The sequence below is a fragment of the Leptodactylus fuscus genome, chromosome 1 (genome assembly GCF_031893055.1).
Source record: "Leptodactylus fuscus isolate aLepFus1 chromosome 1, aLepFus1.hap2, whole genome shotgun sequence".
NCBI classification, from domain to species: domain Eukaryota; kingdom Metazoa; phylum Chordata; class Amphibia; order Anura; family Leptodactylidae; genus Leptodactylus; species Leptodactylus fuscus.
In genome coordinates, this window is record NC_134265.1 from 198,253,136 (window position 1) to 198,274,126 (window position 20,991).

At 40.9% G+C, this 20,991-nt stretch overlaps 1 protein-coding gene across 1 annotated transcript in view; it reads right to left on the bottom strand.

The window, feature by feature from the left end:
* Window positions 1-22: 22 nt before the first annotated feature.
* Window positions 23-20,991, bottom strand: part of RNF126 (ring finger protein 126) — a 29,708-nt gene continuing 8,739 nt past the window's right edge. Inside the window, exons 2-9 of the mRNA XM_075281704.1 lie at window positions 19,907-19,962; window positions 19,036-19,093; window positions 15,025-15,263; window positions 8,410-8,478; window positions 7,562-7,631; window positions 7,362-7,455; window positions 3,739-3,854; window positions 23-905 (exon numbers count right to left, since the gene is read on the bottom strand). Coding sequence (XP_075137805.1) covers window positions 750-905; window positions 3,739-3,854; window positions 7,362-7,455; window positions 7,562-7,631; window positions 8,410-8,478; window positions 15,025-15,263; window positions 19,036-19,093; window positions 19,907-19,962 — 858 coding nt within the window. The 3' untranslated portion in view covers window positions 23-749. The remainder of the gene's footprint in view (window positions 906-3,738; window positions 3,855-7,361; window positions 7,456-7,561; window positions 7,632-8,409; window positions 8,479-15,024; window positions 15,264-19,035; window positions 19,094-19,906; window positions 19,963-20,991) is intronic.

Consider the following 20,991-nt stretch of genomic DNA (forward strand, 5'->3'; position numbering starts at 1 on the left):
GAGAATCCTTCGTACTGTAAAATAAAAATTTGAGAGTTCTGTGCATTTGCCTTTATCCTGGAAGGAAGTAGTAACACACTTGAGAGTAATAAGGGACGTTATTGTGGATCGTTTCACAATAGAATTGACACTCTAAATGATGCAAGGTGTATGGTATTGCACTATAGCTCACCTGTATCAATAACAAATGACATGAGTGATCCTAGAGCTTGCTTTTACCATGTCCCGCTTGCTTGATAAGATGGCACATTTTGAAGGTAGTATTATCTCAGCCAGGGAACAAAATGCATTCTGTAAACATTGTGCAGTAACTGCTCACGCCAAGAGCAGCATTAATCATACATGTTTAATTTAAAGATTAAAAACCTCAAAGCATTAAAAAATAAAAGTGATAAAAAGGAGTTACCGCACCTCTAACTTTCAAAGAGGAAACCCAAACCCTTTTTTGGGGGGAGAAAAAAAAATAAAATAGAAAAATAAAATAAAAACACATCACACCCACACAGTCTCTTCCATGCCAGATGTCATTCTAGGGAGGGGAAAATGAAAAATGATGGTACCCAGCTGTTCCACTTGGGAAGGAGGAGGAGAGACAAATTTAACCCCCTTAGTCTCAAAATGTCCTGTTCAGGAACTCCTGGGCAGGGTTCCCTCTTCAGCTCTGAATGCAGTGTTAAGAAAGCAGCAGAAGAGAGGGTGGTGTGAGGAGCCGATGCCCAGCAGCTGCTCCCCATCCCTTTCTCTGGTGCTCAAGAGTTATTGGCAGAATTATTTTCATCAGTAGGGGAGGTGGAGGATGAGGATGAAGCAGATGAAGCAGAGAAATTCATGTCCGTTAGTCCTGGGGGATTTGTGGCTGTGTTTTGACCACTCAGGCTTTTCCTACATACAGGACATGTATCATGCTGTTGGGAAGAAAACAATAGTTATGCTGTTGCTCATAGTTTCACTCCATTCAAAGATCATTACAAAGAACCTTTCATGTCCTTGAAGATATGGTATGTTTTATACCACTGCAAACCTGCCAGTCCTGAATTCAGTGCAAGTATCTGCCTGATTTCAGAGATACCAGTATCATTCATTTTAGCTATTGATAAAACTGTGTCATTGTCATAAGCGCTGGCATTACATTACAGCTTGGTTGTGGGAAACAGCCCCCTGACAGTACACCTCTCAGTCATGGATTGTGGGGGTGGGTGGGGCAATTTTTCTTTGTCCAGTGAAGGCAATGAGCTTTGACACCAGCACCGATATCTCTGGAACCCCCAGGACAGTCACCTACAGTATGCTGAATTCAGCAATGTCTGTTTTTCAATGGTATAGAACATGCCCCATGTTGGAGGACATGAAAGGTCCTCTATAAAGTATACATTTATGTAAAAATATATAAACAGAAAGTAAATAAAGAAACATGCACTTTAATACTTATCTGAGCAGTGACAAAGACAGGAAAAATACTTAAAGCAGATCTCCAGTTATATCATCGTATTAAAGGAGATCTGTTTTCCGGTTCCTCATCTTCAATCTGACTGAATTTTCACATAATATTGGCCTCTTTCTTCAGCATCAAATAGCTTTATGAAAAAAGAAAGGCCTGCCAACTAGCTAACTGACTTATTGCCTCATTCTGTGCCTATCCAGCTTCTTATCTACAACCTAGCAGAGTCTCCACCCCGCCTCTTCATAGACTAATATGGAAAAAGTAACTATCTGAAAAGAAGAAAAGTTTCTTTAATAAAATATATTACGAAGTTTCTTATACTAACCTGAACTAGTTATTTATTAAAAAAGCTATTTATAACTGGAGGGACGCTGTAAAAGACACTTTCCTTTAGTGAACAATATTGCAAAGTGTCATTTTCTGCACTACTAATTCATGAAAAATAAAGTTTACTTGCACTTTAATGTACATGGGCCCCCATCTAAACTGCCATATTGCCTATAGTTACCAGTTGCAGTACATATATCATTTTCTTAATACAGTTTATAATGTAATGAAAGCTCCAACTGGTTGCTGATTATTAAATAAGCTTTGTTTTTTTCTTTTTAAATCATATGGGGGGAAAAAAAAGGAACAGAACAATCGTAAGACAAATGCAACAAGTACCAATCGACTCATACGTCAAAAATTTAGTAAGCGTAATGTAATAGTGTGACAACCCTTTACAACTAGTAAGCACTTGCCTCTAAGAGGGACCCGTCACTTTATTATGCCTGTTCTAAGCTTTGATCGTGCTGTAGGACTATGATGGAGTCTGACGTAGATGTGAACAGTCTACAACTGCGGTTGAAAAAGTCCTCCCAGCACAACTTTTTCCTCTGGTGAAATCAGAGATAACAGATACCCAATGCCAAATTAGCGCTTCACATTTCCAATTCTGTCAAAATTGATAGGAGATATGACAGAATAGCAGAACATTCTTGTCACTGAAATGACAGGCACCAGGACAAACCAATTATAAGAAGTTAGTTATTGGCATCCACTAGGCACTACTGGTGTTCTTTGGAATGTGAAATAGAGCTTTAAGTTTCAGTAGTTCTCCTGCTTTGTCAAAGAAGAATGAGAGAAAGCAAATCCAGTTCAGTTCAGCAAATGTTGTAGTTTGAATAATTTTCTTTATCATGTCCTTAAAATTTTCTAGATCTCTGCTTGCTGTCGTTCCTGGTTTAGGTCCCAATCCAAGGTAATGTGATTGTCACACAGATGCACAGCAATCAAAACATATGTCTTGTAACTTGCCATGCACCTATTTGTGCATTACATGACCATGACAAAATAAAGGAAGAACCAAATTTAGCTAAAAACTTTAAATACCTCACGTATAAAGAAAGAAAAAAAAAAATCAGTTATTTACTAAAGAGGCAAGGTTGCATTTTTATTGTCAGAAGCCTTGGCTGCTCAAGCTTCCTCACATGATCTGAACCTCAGTGTTCACACATACACGGCTTTAAAAGCTCTGCATTAGAGTGAAGGATGAGATTTCAGCCAGCGAGATCAGGAATGTCTCTGCAAAAGCAGGTTTTGTGTACTAGAACAACCTGCCGGCATCATTTCTACAGTTATTGAGCACCAGTACTGCTGCACAAAACCAAGCCCATTCATAGGTTCAATTTTCCAGTTTAGGCTCGTAGGCTGGGTTCACATCTGCGTCGGGTATCTGTCCGCTTGCAAACCGTTTTAAGAGAAAAAACTATTTGGCACAAAAAGGATTCCAAGCAGTTACACAGCGGATACCCGAATCAGATTTTTTTTTTTTTTAGACAAAATAATCAATGGGTGCCTGTTCAAAAAACAAAAACAAAAAAACAAACAAACAACCCAGACCGTTTATGTCAGTTTGTGTAATCTGTTTTCCATAGACCTCAAACACAAAAAAAAACAAAAAAAAAAACCTCCTCACAAAAAAGCGGAAACCAGACAGAATTTGCACAAACTGATATCTGCGGATTACTTTCAAAACTCATTGAAATCAATGTGTTTTAATCCAGACAGTTTGAAATCAGTTTTTGAACATTTCAAATACTAATTTCGAACAGATTTGACGAATGCAGATGTGAACCGGGCCTAAGATACTGTTAGAAACTTGACAAATCACAACATACTGATAATTTATTAATATTCAAGTTGTCCAGAAATGGTAAAACAGAGCGTTGCCACTGATGTGGGCAAGCAACTAGTGGAAAGCACACTGGGCCTGATTTAATAAGAAAGAAGAAGTAAAGGCATTTCACACTGACCTGCTCTAACCAGGGGATGATGCAGTTATTATGAAATAAGTGATTGCAAGGAAGTTGTCTCACACTTTCACCAACTGTATAATCCTCTTTACATACTGGGCATTCCAATCCCGAACCTGCGAATTACAGGAACAATTCACAAAACTTTTCAGGGAAAAAAAAAAAAATTGTTATATCAAATACCGAGAAAAATTCTTAAAAGGCAACAGATAGCCAGGTGCAAGCAATCTTCACATGTATTGCAGTGCATCATGGATTTCTCGGGGATATCCGGAGAAAGCACCCTCCATCTGCATCCATTATCATTCACTGTAATATTAATAAGATGGAAGCTTTCTTCCACCTTGTTTGTTTAGTTGGCAAACAGATGAGAAAGTTATTTTGGAAAGCAAGCAAGAAGAGGATTGAAAATGAAGATTACACTTAACAGTAACTGGATGATTATCTCGACCCCATGACAGCACCCACAGAGAGAAGGATCTGCCTCCAAGGACAGGAAACCTATAAAACGTCTTGGACCTCCTCTTGCATTCAGTGTAGTTGCCGAGCTGGAATCTAGAACGTATATAAATTCATTTAAAAAGCTTTTATAAATCTATACCCCACTGATTAAATGAATTAAAAGGTTAGGAGTTAGACGGGGCACTGTCATGCAAGCAAAGAAATCTAATTGTTAAAAGGGTAATCTTCATTTTCCCCCTCTCCCATGGCAGCACTCCCTAAACAGGTTTAGGGACGGTTGACATCTTGGAGACCTTTACTGCAGAAGGATAAATCATAAAACCCCAGATCCAACAGAGGGTGTCTGAAGAACGCGGATGGAGAGCACCACAGCCCGCTGAACCGCACCTTTGCAAATCTGATCAAACCATGCAAGTCTCCTTTCAGCCCAAGAGTTGACCATAGACCTACCGTAGAGCGCCTTTAGCCCTAAAGGAGAGATTTCCTCTGACTCTTAAGCAAGGAAAATGCCCTGTTTAAATCATCTAGCCAGAGTTGATTCAAAGCCTTGGAAAGTCCTGTTAGAGCAATGTCCAAATCTCAACTAGGGATGTGGAACAGATCTGGATACTGCCTTCATGAATTTAGTTACTTAGATCTAGAGCTAGTTTGACTTGAAAATGGACACCGAGTGCAGAGATCTGAACTTTAAGAGTGGGGGAATACAAACCCCCAGAAAGATTTGAGAAAATCTATAATTTTAGGCAAGCTAAGAATGGTAATAGAACCGTCCCTAATATTTAGAAGGAAAGCATTCCAGGTCCTCAGGTAGATTCTTATGGTTACAGTCTGTCTTTTATTTTTTTTTTAGCAGGGTAGATATTACTCAGGAAGGTCCTTTTTTCTTAGGAGATCTCTCTCAGTATCCAGGCTGAGAGATGTAAACATCTTATTTGAAGACGATCTAACACAGTCCACTTGTTGTAGCATGCTATAGACATTTTTTTGAAGCCAGGTAAGCCATGGCCCCCTGGGCCAAAAGAGAGCTATAAGACAGAATTTCTCTCCCGAATCTTTATGACCCTTGGTATTAGAAAGATGGGGAAAGAGGGGGGTGTATACAACAGATTCCTTTGCCAGTCCTGAACCAGAGCAACCATTGCTGTGGGATTGTAGTTTGTGAATGTAAAAGAACTTGTATACTTTCCTGTTAGCTCTCATTGCAAATAAGTCTCTCTGGTCTGACCTACAAATTATGATCTTGTTGAATATTTTGTTGCCTTGGCGCCATTCCCTTCAAATTCAAGATGTACCAACTCAAAACAAAAAAAAAAAATCTACCACTTGATTGTTACATCGCTTTAGATTTAGAGCCATCAGGGATAGGAAATTATCTGCTATCTGAAAGATACTCTCAGCTGTAAAAGAAGGAAGGGTACTCTTACCACTCGCCCGGTTTACACAGGCAACTGCTGTTGTGTTGCCAGACTAGGTCCGGATAGCCTGGACCTCTTACCACTCGCCCTGTTTACATGGCAACAGATGTTGGGTTGTCAGACTAGGTCCAGATAGCCTGGGGGTGTGAATGAGCCACAGATCTGAGTAGACGTATTCTATAGGAATGCTCTGAATAGGTTTCCTACCCCCGAGGACAAGAAACCACACAAAGCAATAAGAGGTCCAAGACGTTTTATAAGTTTCCTGTCCTTGGAGGTGGTTCCTCCTCTCAGTGTGTACTGTCATGAGAGAAGGGAAAGGATTCAGTCTTGTTTTCAACATTACACACTGAATGATAACGGATGCAAACAGTGTTCAATCTGCATGTTATTCTATAACTTTCAGTCCATTCTAATCCCAGGACACATCAAAACTAGGGTTGAGCCGATCCTGACTTTTCAGGATCGATTATAAAATCAGATTTCCAATCATTTTTCACTCAAACCCGATCTCGATCCCAATTCCGATCCCAATGCAAGTCAATGGGATTATTTTTTTTTTTTTAATCGGAGATTGGATTTTAAAAGCAATCCTATTCACTATACAGCATGGAATCTAAGAATTGTTAGAATCCACGCGGTGTAGTGAATCGCTAAGTAGCCAGAGGATTTTTTTTATTTTTTAATCCTCTGGCTACTTAGTCCCCCCTGGTGTCCACTTACCTCTAGAGATGGCTGCTCTGCTGCTTCTCCTTCTTCTTGTCCTAGCTGCCGCTCCAGCTGCAGTCGTCTTCTCCCTTCGCTGCCCCCTACCTGCCAGGTTAGGAGAGTGTGGGCGGGTACTGGGAGGGGAGACGTCACATCTCCCGCCCTGTACCCGCCCACACTCTCCTAACCTGGCAGGGAGGGGGCCGCGAGGCGAAGAAGACTGCAGCTGGACCGGCAGCGAGGCGAACAGCAGCGGATCAGCCATCTCTGGAGGTAAGTAGCTACGAGACGTTAGCTTAGCCTCCCATTAGAATGAATGGAGGCAGCTGGCGCGCAGGGGGTTAAGGCTGTGTGTCGACTGCTTCCATTCATTCCTATGGAACCGCAGTGGAGCCTTCACACTGAGTATACACTATATACTCAGTGTGAAGGCATTGTGGGAAATACTACTGATCCCGATCGCACCTAAAAAGATCGTGTTCGGAATTCCGATCTCGAAATTTTCTCGATCGCCGATCAGAATCCGATTTTTTCCGAACACTATTGCTCCACCCTAATCAAAACAGATTAAAGTCATGTTATTGTGAACGTAGCCTTATAATGAATAAATACTATAAAAGTCCACTCAATTCATTCAAGGCGGTCTACCACCAAAAACTGCTAAACCACCAATATGCTGTAGTTGAGGCATTTTAGTGGCACAGTGAACACACCTTTTTGTGTCAAACTACAATTTTGCTGCAGAGTTGTTCAGCTTTTATTCCACATACAAAATGAGATGTTCAATGCATGCAAGGCAGGCCCATCCAGCGCCACCAGCAAAACAGAGAAAAGCAATTTGCACTGACCATTAAAGAAAATGGTGCACCAGCAGGTGAGGCCCCAACCCGGATTACACCGAACAGCTCATTTCTTTTGTATATGGAATAAATGCTACATTTTCTCTGACTTCTAGACAACCCCCCCCCAAAAAAAACAAAAAAAAAAAAACACCATATTTAAAATAAACACCAAATGGTAAAGTAAAAAAGCACTCACCCACATGTTCATCTGTTACTTGGATAGTAGGAAGGGCTTGGATCTTCTCATTGTCAGCAGGAGGTGGTCCAGTGTTTTCAAACTGGTTAAGTAACTAGATTGAGAGATTTAAAAAAAAAATAAATAAAAAAAGTATTAATTGAATGATAAAGTACAAATGTTTATAAGCATTTTACAAATACAGACTTGGAATCCATTACCTGAGTGATTATTGTGTCCAGGCCATTGGCTCCCCAAGCATAATCCATTGGATTGGAATGAAGAACTCCCCTGGATGAAGGGAATAATAAGATAGATAGATAGGATAGATAGATAGATAGATAGATAGATAGATAGATAGATAGATAGATAGATAGATAGATAGATAGATAGATAGCACGCACACGCTCTACTATATATCTACAAAAGAAAACGTTCACCATGGCTAGAGTTTACTACTAAAACTTCCTGGAAAATATAATGGCAAGAACGTGTGGAAAAAAAAAAAAAAAATAACCCCCCCCCCCCCCAAACATATATAGGCTTCCTTCTGTCACCTTCAAGTAATCCCTGATAGATTCTTTGGGAGAGATCACGACTCTCTGGGGGCCAAAATCACCACTTTCAAGACTCCTCTTCCAAAAGGAATATCACAACTAATATAGAGTTACATTTCAATGTATGTTCCCTCACTTAATTGAAGTTTTAATGGACTAAAACCTATTTTTTAAAGAATTTTAGGTAGCTGGAAAATAAAAAAATTTGCACAGTGCTGTACATCTCTCTATATAGATGCATAACTGGTATACTACGGTAATACTCTCTCACATTAAATTCGCTAAACATTCTTACATTTTGTAGTTGTGTCTAATAAAAATAAAAAAGATTGTTTCCCCAAAAAGAACAATACACCTGTCTACGGTTTTGGTATTGAGCTGTAATGCTATACTACACTCAAACTGCCATACACATATGTGGTTATTGGGAAGAAAAAAAAATAAAAAATTTCTAGACTTCTTTTGTTTGTTTGCTACATAAAAGTGGAATTGGCAGAAACAAGAAGACTTACCATGGTCCCAGCCCCAAGTTTGGCATTGCGGTAGGTGCGATGATCCCATTTACCAGTTGTTGAATGATCCTATCCATGAAAACATAATATATATTTAAGAATCTTTACAAGCATGCAATTTTCCAGGCATAATAGTAGCCAGCAAGTGTACAGTCATGGCCAAAAGTTTTGAGAATGACACAAATATTATATTTTCACATGATCTGGTGCCCTTTGGTTTTTATGTGTGTTTGTCAAATGTTTTTATCACATACAGAAATATAATTACAATCATTATGAGTAACAAAAGCTTATATTGACAGTTAGAATGAGTTAATGCAGCAAGTCAATATTTGCAGTGTTGACCCTTCTTCAGGACCTCTGCAGTTCTCCCTGGCATGCTCTCAATCAACTTCTGGACCAAATCCTGGCTGATAGCAGTCCATTCTTGCACAATCAATGCTTGCATTTTGTCAGAATTGGTAGGTTTTTGTTTGTCCACCCGTCTCTTGATTGACCACAAGTTCTCAATGGGATTAAGATCTGGGGAGTTTCCAGGCCATGGACCCAAAATCTCTATGTTTTTTTCCCTGAGCCATTTAGTTATCACCTTTGTTTTATGGCAAGGTGCTCCATCATGCTGGAAAAGGCATTGTTGATCGCCAAACTGCTCTTGGACGGTTGGGAGAAGTTGATCTTGGAGGACATTCTGGTACCATTCTTTATTCATGGCTGTGTTTTTAGGCAAGACTGTGAGAGAGCAGATTCCCTTGGCTGGGGAGCAACCCCACACATGAATGGTTTCAGGATGCTTTACAGTTGGCATGAGACAAGACTGGTGGTAGCGCTCACCTCGTCTTCTCCGAATAAGCTGTTTTCCAGATGTCCCAAACAATCAAAAAGGGGATTCATCAGAGAAAATGACTTTACTCCAGTCCTCAGCAGTCCACTCCCTGTACCTTTTGCAGAATATCAGTCTGTCCCTGATGTTTTTTCTGGAGAGAAGTGGCTTCTTTGCTGCCCTCCTTGAGACCAGGCCTTGCTCCAAGAGTCTCCGCCTCACAGTCCATGCAGATGCACTCACACCTGCCTGCTGCCATTCCTGAGCAAGCTCTGCACTGCTGGTAGCCCGATCCCGCAGCTGAAACACTCTTAAGAGACGGTCCGGGCGCTTGTTGTTCTTTCTTGGGCGCCCTGGAGCCTTTTTGCCAACAATGGAACCTCTCTCCTTGAAGTTCTTGATGATGCGATAGATTGTTGACTGAGGTGCAATCTTTCTAGCTGCGATACTCTTCCCTGTTAGGCCATTTTTATGCAGTGCAATGATGACTGCACATGTTTCTTTAGAGATAATCATGGTTAACAGAAGAGAAACAATGATGCCAAGCACCAGCCTCCTTTTAAAGTGTCCAGTGGTGTCATTCTTAATCATGACAGATTGATCTCCAGCCCTGTCCTCATCAACACCCACACCTGTGTTAATGGAGCAATCACTGAAATGATGTTAGTTGGTCCTTTTAAGGCAGGGCTGCAATGATGTTGAAATGTGTTTTGGGGGATAAAGTTCATTTTCTAGCCAAATATTGACTTTGCAAGTAATTGCTGTTAAGCTGATCACTTTTTATAACATTCTGGAGTATATGCAAATTGCCATTAGGAAAACTGAAGCAGTAGACTTTGTAAAAATTAATATTTGTATCATTCTCAAAACTTTTGGCCATGACTGTATACTGTGCTTTCGCATGACTTCCAGCTTTGACAACATTCTTTCAAGAAGTATATCTGGCAGTGCTAACAATTAAGAGCTTTAGGTCTGAACTCTATGGAACAACTTGGTTTTAAAGTAAAGCTCCATTTTTGGCCAGCATATGAGGTAAAGGTTCAAGTTACAAAATATAGTTTCCTCTTGCTACAATGTATGAATGTATCCAAATAATATGGGAATTTAAATTTGAAGGATTTTCTAGAAAAAAAAAAAAATTATATACACTACCGTTCAAAAGTTTAGGGTCACTTAGAAATTTCTTTATTTTTGAAAGAAAAGCAGTTTTGTTCAATGAAGATAATATTAAATGAATCAGAAATACACTCTATACATTGTTAATGTGATAAATGACTATTCTAGCTGCAAACGTCTGGTTTTTAATGCAATATCTACATAGGTGTATAGACGCCCATTTCCAGAAACCATCACTCCAGTGTTCTAATTGTACATTGTGTTTGCTAACTGTGTAAGAAGACTAATGGATGTTTAGAAAACCCTTGAAGACCCTTGTGCAAGTATGTTAGCACAGCTGAAAACGGTTTTGCTGGTTAGAGAAGCTATAAAACTGACCTTCCTTTGAGCTAGTTGAGAATCTGGAGCATTACATTTCTTGGTTTGATTAAACTCTCAAAATGGCGAGAAAAAGAGAACTTTCATGTGAAACTCAACAGTCTATTCCTGTTCTTAGAAATGAAGGCTATTCCATGCGAGAAATTGCCAAGAAACTGAAGATTTCCTACAACAGTGTGTACTATTCCCTTCAGAGGACGGCACAAACAGTCTCTAACCAGAGTAGAAATAAGTGGAGGCCCCGCTGCACAACTGAGCAACAAGACAAGTACATTATAGTCTCCAGTTTGAGAAAGCAACGCCTCACAGGTCCTCAACTGGCAGCTTCATTAAATAGTACCCAGAAAACACCAGTGTCAACGTCTACAGTGAAGAGGCGACTCCGGGATGCTGGACTTCAGGGCAGAGTGGCAAAGAAAAGCCATATCTGAGACTAGCTAATAAAAGAAAAATTAATATGGGCAAAAGAACACAGACATTGGTCAGAGGAAGATTGGAAAAAAAAGTGTTATGGACAGACGAAACGAAGTTTGAAGTGTTTGGATCACACAGAACATTTGTGAGACACAGAACAACTGAAAAGATGCTGGAAGAGTGCCTGACGCCATCTGTCAAGCATGGTGATGTGATGGTCTGGGATTGCTTTGGTAAAGTGGGAGATTTGTACAAGGTAAAAGGGATTTTGAATAAGGAAGGCCATCACTCCATTTTCCAACGCCATGCCATACCCTGTGGAGCCAATTTCATCCTACAACAGAACAATGACCCAAAGCCACCTCCAAATTATACAAGAACTATTCAGGGAAGAAGGAGCTGGTATTCTATCTGTAATGGAGTGGCCAGCGCCAGTTACCAGATCTCAACCCCATTAAGCTGTTGTGGGGGCAGCTTGACCGTAACGTATGGTATGCAAAAAGTACCCATCAAGCCAATCCAACTTGTGGGAGAAGCTTCTGGAAGCATGGGGTGAAATTTCTCCAGATTACCTCAGCAAATTAACAGCTAGAATGCCAAAGGTCTGCAAGGCTGGAATTGCTGCAAAAGGAGCATTCTTTGACGAAAGCAAAGTTTGAAGGAGAAAATTATTTCAAATAAAAATCACTATTTCTAACCTTTTCAATGTCTTGACTATATTTTTTATTCATTTTGCAACTCATTTGATAAATAAAAGTGCGAGTTTTCATAGAAAACACAAAATTGTCTGGGTGACCCCAAACTTTTTGAACGGTAGTGTAAATTTTATTATTTTTATTATCCGCAGGTTTACTGCTTTTTAATCGCAAGTTGTGACACTGCGCTTCCCACACAACTTTCATGGAAGCAGAAGTGGCAGAGTTTCACTACATTTAGTATAATTCATGCCAATTTATTAGCACAAATGATCACTGAAATCTATGGTGAAATCTATACTCATTTGTAGCTGGCAAAGGCACGTAACCCAAGTGAAAGAGCTGCCTCATTTAGAGGCTAGAACCTCCTCATGAATGAGGAAGCTCTTCATCAAATTAAAGTTCTTTAAATTTTCAGGACTGACACTGGTTTCTTTATCATTGGTTTACTACTTCGTTCCATAAGTTTTAAGACACATCACGTGGCTGTCCTACATATCTGAGACAAGGATGCGTCCACCCTTTGGGCCAGGCTGTAACTCTTGTTGAATGAGCTGCAATCCCACTAGAGGGTTCAAAGAAATGGAAGAAAGGGACAAATGAATAACCAGCTTGATCCATCTAGCAATGGAGGAAGAAAACAACTTGCACAACTATCCTGAAACTGGAGAAGGTTGTTTTTATTCTTCCTCCATTTGGAAGAGATTTCTAAATATCTGATAAGACATCCTCTGACATCCAAGCAGTGAAAGTCCCGAGTTTAGGGTTATGGCAGAAGGTAGGCAAGACCACCCTTGGTGATATGTGGAATATGTGTACCGCCTTCAGCACGAAAAAGCAGAGTAGATTGATGAATACAGCTATTCTAGAAGATGGGGTATTGAGGAAGAGCAGAAAAAGTACGAATATCAAAGTTCTCTGACATAGTTAAAAGCCAGGAGAAAAGAATTTCAAAGTGAGTAAATTGATGGAAATGTCCTCTAGAGGCTCAAACAGGGTTGATAGGACTGTATTAAAGTTCCACAGGGGAATTTAACTGCTACGAGAGGGCTTTAGACAAGATGCAGCACAGAAGTCTATGGCTCTCCTGGGCATCTCTCCTTTGGACCCTACAGATTGGCCTGCCCTACAAGGACCACAGCAACTGCTCAGCCTCCCAGAGCCCAATGCAAATCCAGATACCACAGAATGGAACGAGCTCTCACTGGAGGGGGTCAGCTTTGTGATTGGAAAGTTTGCCTCTCACGAGAGCCATCACATTACTGTGTAGCTAATATCTTTTACTTGACGTGGATCTTCCTCACTCACTGAGTTTTCTTTTTTGTTTTCTTTCCTTTCTCTTTAGACTGTTACTTTCTGTTACTCTTGTCCATGTCCTTGTTTGTGTCTCCATCCATGGAGTGCTCCTTCGGTTAACTCCTTACCTTCTCCATACCTGTCCCTTCATCGCCAATGTCTTGCAGACATATGGTGGATATTACATTCCGAGTCACGGCTCCTATGTCTGGACTACCTCTTGATGAGCCACCATGCGCTTTCTTGGTCCCCAGTCTCCTGGATTGGTTTAGCCTTGTGGTCTGACCATGCTCTGGTCTTTCTATCCCTGGAGATCCCCAGCCTCTCCTCACACTCCTTCACATGGCACCTAAATGTTAGCGTGTAGAGATGAATTTAGCTCCACAATCCGGGAGTTTGAAGTAGACCTTATCCATGACCCAATTCTCCTTCCAGTGCAATGGGACAGCATGTCAAAACAAATTAATTGCTAGGGTTCCTGGTCCCCTCAGTCCACTCTTCCATAACCCTATGTTCTTGGCTTGTTCGTCTCACCGATTTTTTTGGCTGGGTTGACACAAGACTAGGTCGAGTAAGTCTGGTCAGGTCCCTTTCCTTTTCTTGTGCAATTACATGCTTTCACTCCAGGACCCAGTTATCTTGGCTGGAATACAACCAGATTCTTTGCTTCCTCCTTTCCTCTGATCCCAATACACTGGAAAAGGCTCTGCAGCAGCTTGATTCCCCCACACGAGAGAGATCCTTACTCTCCAGCGCGACACCGCTCCAGGCACCCCCACAAATACCATGTCCTGGGAGCATGGTCTGCAGTTGCACCTTTCACCTGCTGATTGGTCCAGATATTTTCTTTTCACAAACTGCCTCTGACGTGCAGAGCCCAAGAGAAAAACTTCTCAAACAAAATACTGACTCATTGGTATCGCTGTGCAGACCTCCTTCTCAAGATATACCCTGTACCCAAATTGCCAATCTTAGACACTTCTGCGTAGGGATGTGGTAATACACACTCTAGGTTTAGCTGTTTACTAAACAGTGATTCACTGCGTTTACAGCTACTTATGCCTCCTGGGATAAGACCAAACTCTGACCATTTTTTCCCCAGCCCCATGGTGTGGATACTAGCAACAAAGCTCAAAACTCCCCTGGTGTGCATTTTTTTATCTGAAGGTTTTCCTTCCTGGGATGGGTAGTCTCTTCACATGGGGATTTTTCTAAATAATAATAAAAAAAAAAAAAAAAAAGGACCGACTTTTGAATGATACTAAATATTTAAAGTTGATCACAGGGATAAAAAATGTTCACACATTGTGGAACTAGCTTCAAAAGATCATATTAAATGTGAGTGTTGCATACGGATTACCAATGCAGAGTTCTCCTATTGAAATGGGCGATAAGACAGCATGGATCCACAGGACATGCCATGGATAAACAAAAAACTTAAATCCTACATTCAGGGAAGAGTATAAACTTCCAGTCACCTCCTTTGTTGCTTAAAGTGAACATTTCACGTCCTCATAGATGTGTGGTATTATATACAGGTATTTCCAGCACTGGGGCATCTATCTGTGCCGTTAATTTCCACAGTTATATCTACCCACTGTCAGAAAGGCAGGCTTTGCAGCCCAGGGATAACTAAGCAGTAAGGAACACCAAGTCTCCAGCAGCCACACTGAAATGAATAGAGGAGCATGCTGGCCGCCCTGGTGCTCTGTTCAAAACTTAGGTGCAAACCCCACTGTTCTCATGATAATGGGCACCCCAGCAATCAGACCCCATAGTAAAGGCAAAGTATCTCTTATCTTGCTGTAACTGGAATACCTCTAACATTAAAATCATACATTGCCATGCAAAATGCTGCCCCATCCCCATAACCAACTCTGATTAGCTTCTCCTCACCCTTCTAATGTAGGCACACCCTCTTGCCTCCCTGCAGTTCGCCTTGTGCTTAGTCTGGTGCGAGGATGCCTTGCACTATATCTATGCCGAGACTGTGGTTCTCTCCTGCTTTCCCCTTCACGATTGTCTTCACCGGGTCCACTTGTGCCAAAGATGGGGAAGTCCAGACCCTCATTGAAAATTCCAAAAGTGACTTGTCCATAACCAGGGGGCAAGGAGAACTGCGTAGCTTCAAGGCCCTTTTAAGATAAAAACAAAATGTTTGGAAGAAAGGGTTAACAAAACATGGGGATTAAGATCAATATGTATATAAAATGTCCTATGGGTAGTTTTAGGGCAAATGATTTGCCCATAACGAGTGTCTTTCAATAATATTCAAAGTAATTGGACCATCTAATACAACCGTTGTCTGGTCTGCTGGGGACAGAAGAGTATGTTTTTTTTTTCTCACCTTCACTGGCCTTCAGGAAAAAAGTTTAAGAATGTGCACGAATCTTCTGCAGTCAAGTGCCGATCAGTATTCACCAGCATCAGCCTTATTTTACGTACACCAAAACAATTATTTCCTCAATTGGCTGTAGTAAATATTGCCAGCACTACCCTTATTACACAGGGTAATGTACCGCCGAAAATTTGCAGCTTTTAGCCTGCCTAAAAAGCATAGCTCCACTTAAGTTTATTGCATTGAAATGCACTATTTCTTTATGAAAAATTTACAAGTCAAGGAAGCAGATCTCTGTAATACTACTTATTAACCTGTTCCCCTGCTACTTATCTTCAATCTGACTGCTTGTTGACATTACATTAGTCTCCATATTCAGCCTCACACAGAGGTCCATGGAGAAGGGAGGTTTGGAGCAGGATTCTCCTGCAAGTTCGTTTATTGCCTCATTCTGGGCACTCCAAGTGTCTTCTCTACAACCTAGAAGGTAAGAGATTAGTACAGAGGGTAACAGCAACAAATATTAGAATTTTCTTTTTTTGTTTATCCCTCATCCCTTCTTCATAGGCCAATACGTAGAAAGTAACTGGCTAAAAATTGGAGAAGAAAACATATTTCTTTAATAAAAGTGATATTAGAAAATTTTTTTACATTAACGTGAAAAATGGGAAGAATCCTAAGCAGGTTGCTGGAGGCGCAAAACCATCCATATGGGGGCCACACAGACTGGTGATGTTTGTAGAAAATATCCTTTGTTTATTTAAAGAATATCAATAGAAACACTTTCTGGGGTACAAAGTCCCCAATTTCAAATTAACAGTATTTATATAGAACATAAAAAAACAGCATTAAAACATTAAAAAAACAAAACAGCACCCCATGTGAACAATGGACCACCAACCCACCAGGGGTGGGGAGAATAGTAGAGTCATGCATTGCATAAAACTATACAGCATAAAAGTAGAAAGAAAACCTTTCCCCTTACTTGACAGGTTCAATATGTATTATTGGTGACAATCGGGAAATAAAATTAATCCATCCATGGCAGCTGCATACCTCAATGGGCCATTGCTGTCGTTGGGGTATGTTCACAAAGTTTTTCATAGGCTGAAAAAATTGCTTCAGGAATTAGAAAAAACCTTTTGACAATTGTTTAAGAAGATACTGTCTTTTTTGCATGTATGGTAATTCTTACCTTCAGCCCCTTATCCCCAACACATTTTATACCAACACCTTTTATATTATCTCACTCGTTCCTCACATGGTACACATTGACCCAATATAGATCAATAGTGCAGGCTATCCCTTCACTCTTATGACCTATTTTCTGTCAGGTTTCACAACCAGACCTTAAGCTCCACAATCATGGCAGCCATCTATCAGTTCTGTGACACACACTCCTGAAGGAAACAGCGGTAAGTCAGCAGAAGTTTACATTCTCCAAAGACTGGAGCATAGTACACACTTTTAGTTCCCAGGTGATCACTCAGGACTGGATACCAACATACCGGTAGTTAACAGCTCACTCCTCTGCCATGATTGGTCGATTCCATATCTGATAGCCAATATTAATCCAGGCCTCCTAACAACAGCGGTGACATATTAAGGTATGCAGATGGCAAGGCCGCATTAAAGGGGCTGTCCCACCTCAAGGATCCTATCTATACTGATAGCTCATGTAAATTGAAGCCTTTTCCTAAATATATTGCTTTAGAAATTCTGCTGTTTGCCTGGTATGTGAACTTACTCCTCCCATTGTTTACACAGCTTTGCTATAACCACAGACCTGGGAGATAGGCACACTTACACAGTGCCAGCAGGACAATCTGTTCAGATAATTGCACTTTGCTGATAAAGCCAAGTCTGTTATCTCTCTATGTAAACACCGAGCCTGTTCTGTACAAGGATCTGTATAGTATCTGATCTGTATAAGTGTTCTGTGTCTCCTTCAGCCAGAGGGAAGAGGGGTGAGAGAAATACAGGAAGTGAGAAGCAGACACTGAGGCAGAGTGCTGAAAGTCTGAGATGGGAAAACCCCTTTAAAGGCTGAGACCCCACGTTGCGGAAGCACAGCTTTTTTTGTTGCAGATTTTGATGCGTTTTTTTGATCCAAAGCCAAGAATGGCTCCAAAAGGAATGGGAACTCTATAAAAAGTTTATGTTTCTTCCTTATGCTCAATCCACTCCTGGCTTTGGCTCAAATAACCTCAACAAAAAAAAAAAAAAAAGCTGCGTTTCCACAACATGGGGTCTTAGCCTTAAGCAGCAAATTCATCTTAAAATTGTCCCCCCTCCCCCCAACAAAACAGCTAAGAGATATTGAGCCACTCTTGAGCCCCTCCCCTCCCCAGAGAGTGGCTGTTCCAGTGTTCACAAGGTGTGTCTTTTGGCATCATTTTGGTGCTTTAATTTCCGGTTTCATTGCATTTATGCATACTGTATGTGCGTTTTTTAACAAATAAATAAATAATAAAAAAAAACGTATACCCAGAAACATGATTCCATGTTGATTCTTTAAATAAACCAAGGATATTTTCTATACATATGGTCCACCAGTCTGTGTATGGACTCCCCATTTTCATGGGTTTGCACCTCCAGCAACCTCTTTGGAATTCATCCCGTTTTTCTAGTACCATACCACTCAGACCTATGGGTGACATACAATGTAAGTGGTTGCAGCCAAACTTAGCTCCACCAGGTACATCATTTGATTCATTTGCTTTTTTTTTTTTTTTTTTTTTACATAGGAGAGTATCCATTCAGATAGTGTACAGGCAGTTGTTCCATATATCTGTGACATTATCATCTTATGACTGTACAGTTTAAACCACATGTGCATGGCTTGTTTTACAATACTCAGAATACATTTATGAGAATGCTGTCTCTTCTCTCTTATCATCTAGCAGGCTCCACTGCCGACTGCTTGCTGTTTCACGCTGTCCTGTGTGGCTCCGCCCACTAACAAGTCATATCTTATCCTGGTGATAGGCTGTGATGACACCATCACAGGTCCTTGAACAAACTTCCAAAAGCTATGCGAGCCGAACAGAAGCAGTCATAGGGCCGAATGAGGCCCGCAGGCCGTATATTGCCCAGGTCTGGTTTACAACCATGTCCATTTTTAAAGCAGACAAAAAAAAAAATTAAAAAAAATCCTACATGCAGGACTTTTTGGTCCATTTGAAAAAACGGACAGGAAGTGGTTTTTTTTACATTGAGGTCTATGGGCAGTGGACAGTAACTGATAGCCATATGACCTCAAAATAAATCAGTCCAGCACCCCTGTCCTTCTGTAAAAATGCCTCCTTGCTCCTCCTCTACCTCTCACATGCTCTGCTCCCTATAGAATTCCCCCCGCACATACTGTGCATAATCCCCCAATCTTTCACAGTCAGGTCACCATTCCCATCCCCGGTGTTTGTAGCATTTAGTATGTATACCGAGTCTCAATTCGTGGAAGGTTTATGATTAGACCCATATGAGCAATAGAAGATGATGAATTTGCCTTGATGACCACCTTGCACAGCTTTAAAATAAATTTAAAAGAAAAATACAGTAAGGTTACTTACTTCAAAAGAATGTCTGTTTTGATCTGTACCAGAGCTGCTGCTACTATTTTCTGGGCTCCTTTGGAAAACAAAGATAGAAAACCTATAACCCAACTGAAGGTAGGAAAGCTAGTAAGACAGAAGTGTGATCAGCTGGAGACAGTGTCGGGCTCAACAACTACTGGATGGGGTGGACTCATGCACGAAGAGCAATATGATAAAAAAATATATATATATATATTTATATAAATATCATCTCATCAGGGAAAGAGGGTAGTGCAGAGTAACGCAAGCGTCGGGCTGGTTCCAATCATGTGACCCCGGGAGGGGGAGGGGTCCAGAACCACCCGGGTCACTTCAATTATCTGTATATACTGGCACCAGTTGGTGAATTCAGGACACATCTTACTAGTAACGATAACTTTAGAACCTGTTATCTGCCAAGCAAAAGTACAACAGGTTAAAAGGGTTTTTCAGCCAAAAATCAGTCACCTGATAACATGGCATCCTGTGGTTAGGTTATTTTGAAGCCAGCATCCGTTTATTTCCAACAGACTTGAGGCAAAATTATTTCATGTTTTTTTGTTTTCTTTCCACAACATGAACCCTGGGGCATAAACATTGGGTTTTTTTTTTAATGTAGGAACCACTTCATCATATGTCTTTAAGGGGTTAAAGAAAATAAGGGTCCTTTTAATGTCTGTGAATGAACAGTGGTAAAACAAAACGCCTTACAAAATACCAAACCTCCAAAAAATCAGATCAGAGTTTTCAGTCACTGGATGCAAACAGGAATGCTCCCATTCAATAACAAAGATAATGGCAGACTATGCTATATTTTATATAAAACTGGAAAAAGCTCTGAAGGCAAAGTCTTTCTGCATTAACTTACCTCACTTCAGGAAGTTCCTCAATGAAGCCAGATTCACATCTTGGGCAGGTATACTCCTGCAAGAAACAAGAAAAAAAAAAGTAGCAAACAGTTCCCAAAGGGAGTAAAACTCATGTTCAATGTGCTTTTTAGGGCGGGTTCACACCTGCGCCCGATCTCCGTTTTCAGGTTTCCGTCTTCTGCCATCAGAAGACAGAAACCTGGCAGACAGTGTCCGGCCGTGAGCGACTGTGAGCGTTTTGTGCTCTCCACGTTTTTTTTTTTGTTTTTTTTTCTTTTTACTGGACACACATGTCCGACTTTGTGTCCAGTTAAAAATAAATGGTTTCATGGCAGAGCACAAAATGCTCACCGGCGCTCACTTTCCAAACCCATTCAAATGAATGTGTTTGAAAAACGACAGCAGGTTTCCGTCTCCTGTCCAGTTTCGGGCAGGAAACGGAAACCTGCAAAACAGAGACTGGGGCACTGATGTGAACCCGTCCTCAAATTTTTTTTACTGTTATGTTATAGTATTAAGCCCTGTTCATATAATTGGGGGGAGAAAAAAAAAAAAAAACACAACAACAACTCCCTACTGAGGGTCTGTTCACATGGAGTTTTTTTTGCAGGTGGATTTTGAGGCAGAATCCACCTGCAAAAAGGCCTCCCATTCATTTCAATGGCAGTCCCTCGTTTTTTTTTGTTTTTTTCCCCGCTAAGGCTAAGGCCCCATGGGCCATAATTGCAACGCTAAAGCGCTGCGAAAGAACTGCTGTGTGAACGCATTGCGTTGCGCATTGCAGTTTTCCTCTGCGGACTTTCTCTTAACATTATATCTACGGGAAATCCGCTGGCGTTTCTGTAGATATAATTGACATGCTGCGATTTGCAAAGCTGCAACGGCTTTGCAAATCGCAGCAGGTCCGCGCTGCGATCTTTTCCGCAAAGTGGGGATGGGATTCGCATGAATCCCATCCATTTTGCCTGCACTGTACAACACCATGATTTTTCCCGCAGTGTCTCCGTTACGGGCAAATTGCGGCGCTTACATGCCGTGCGGCCCCGGCCTAACAATTTTTTCAGCTAGCGGGAAAAAGCAGCAA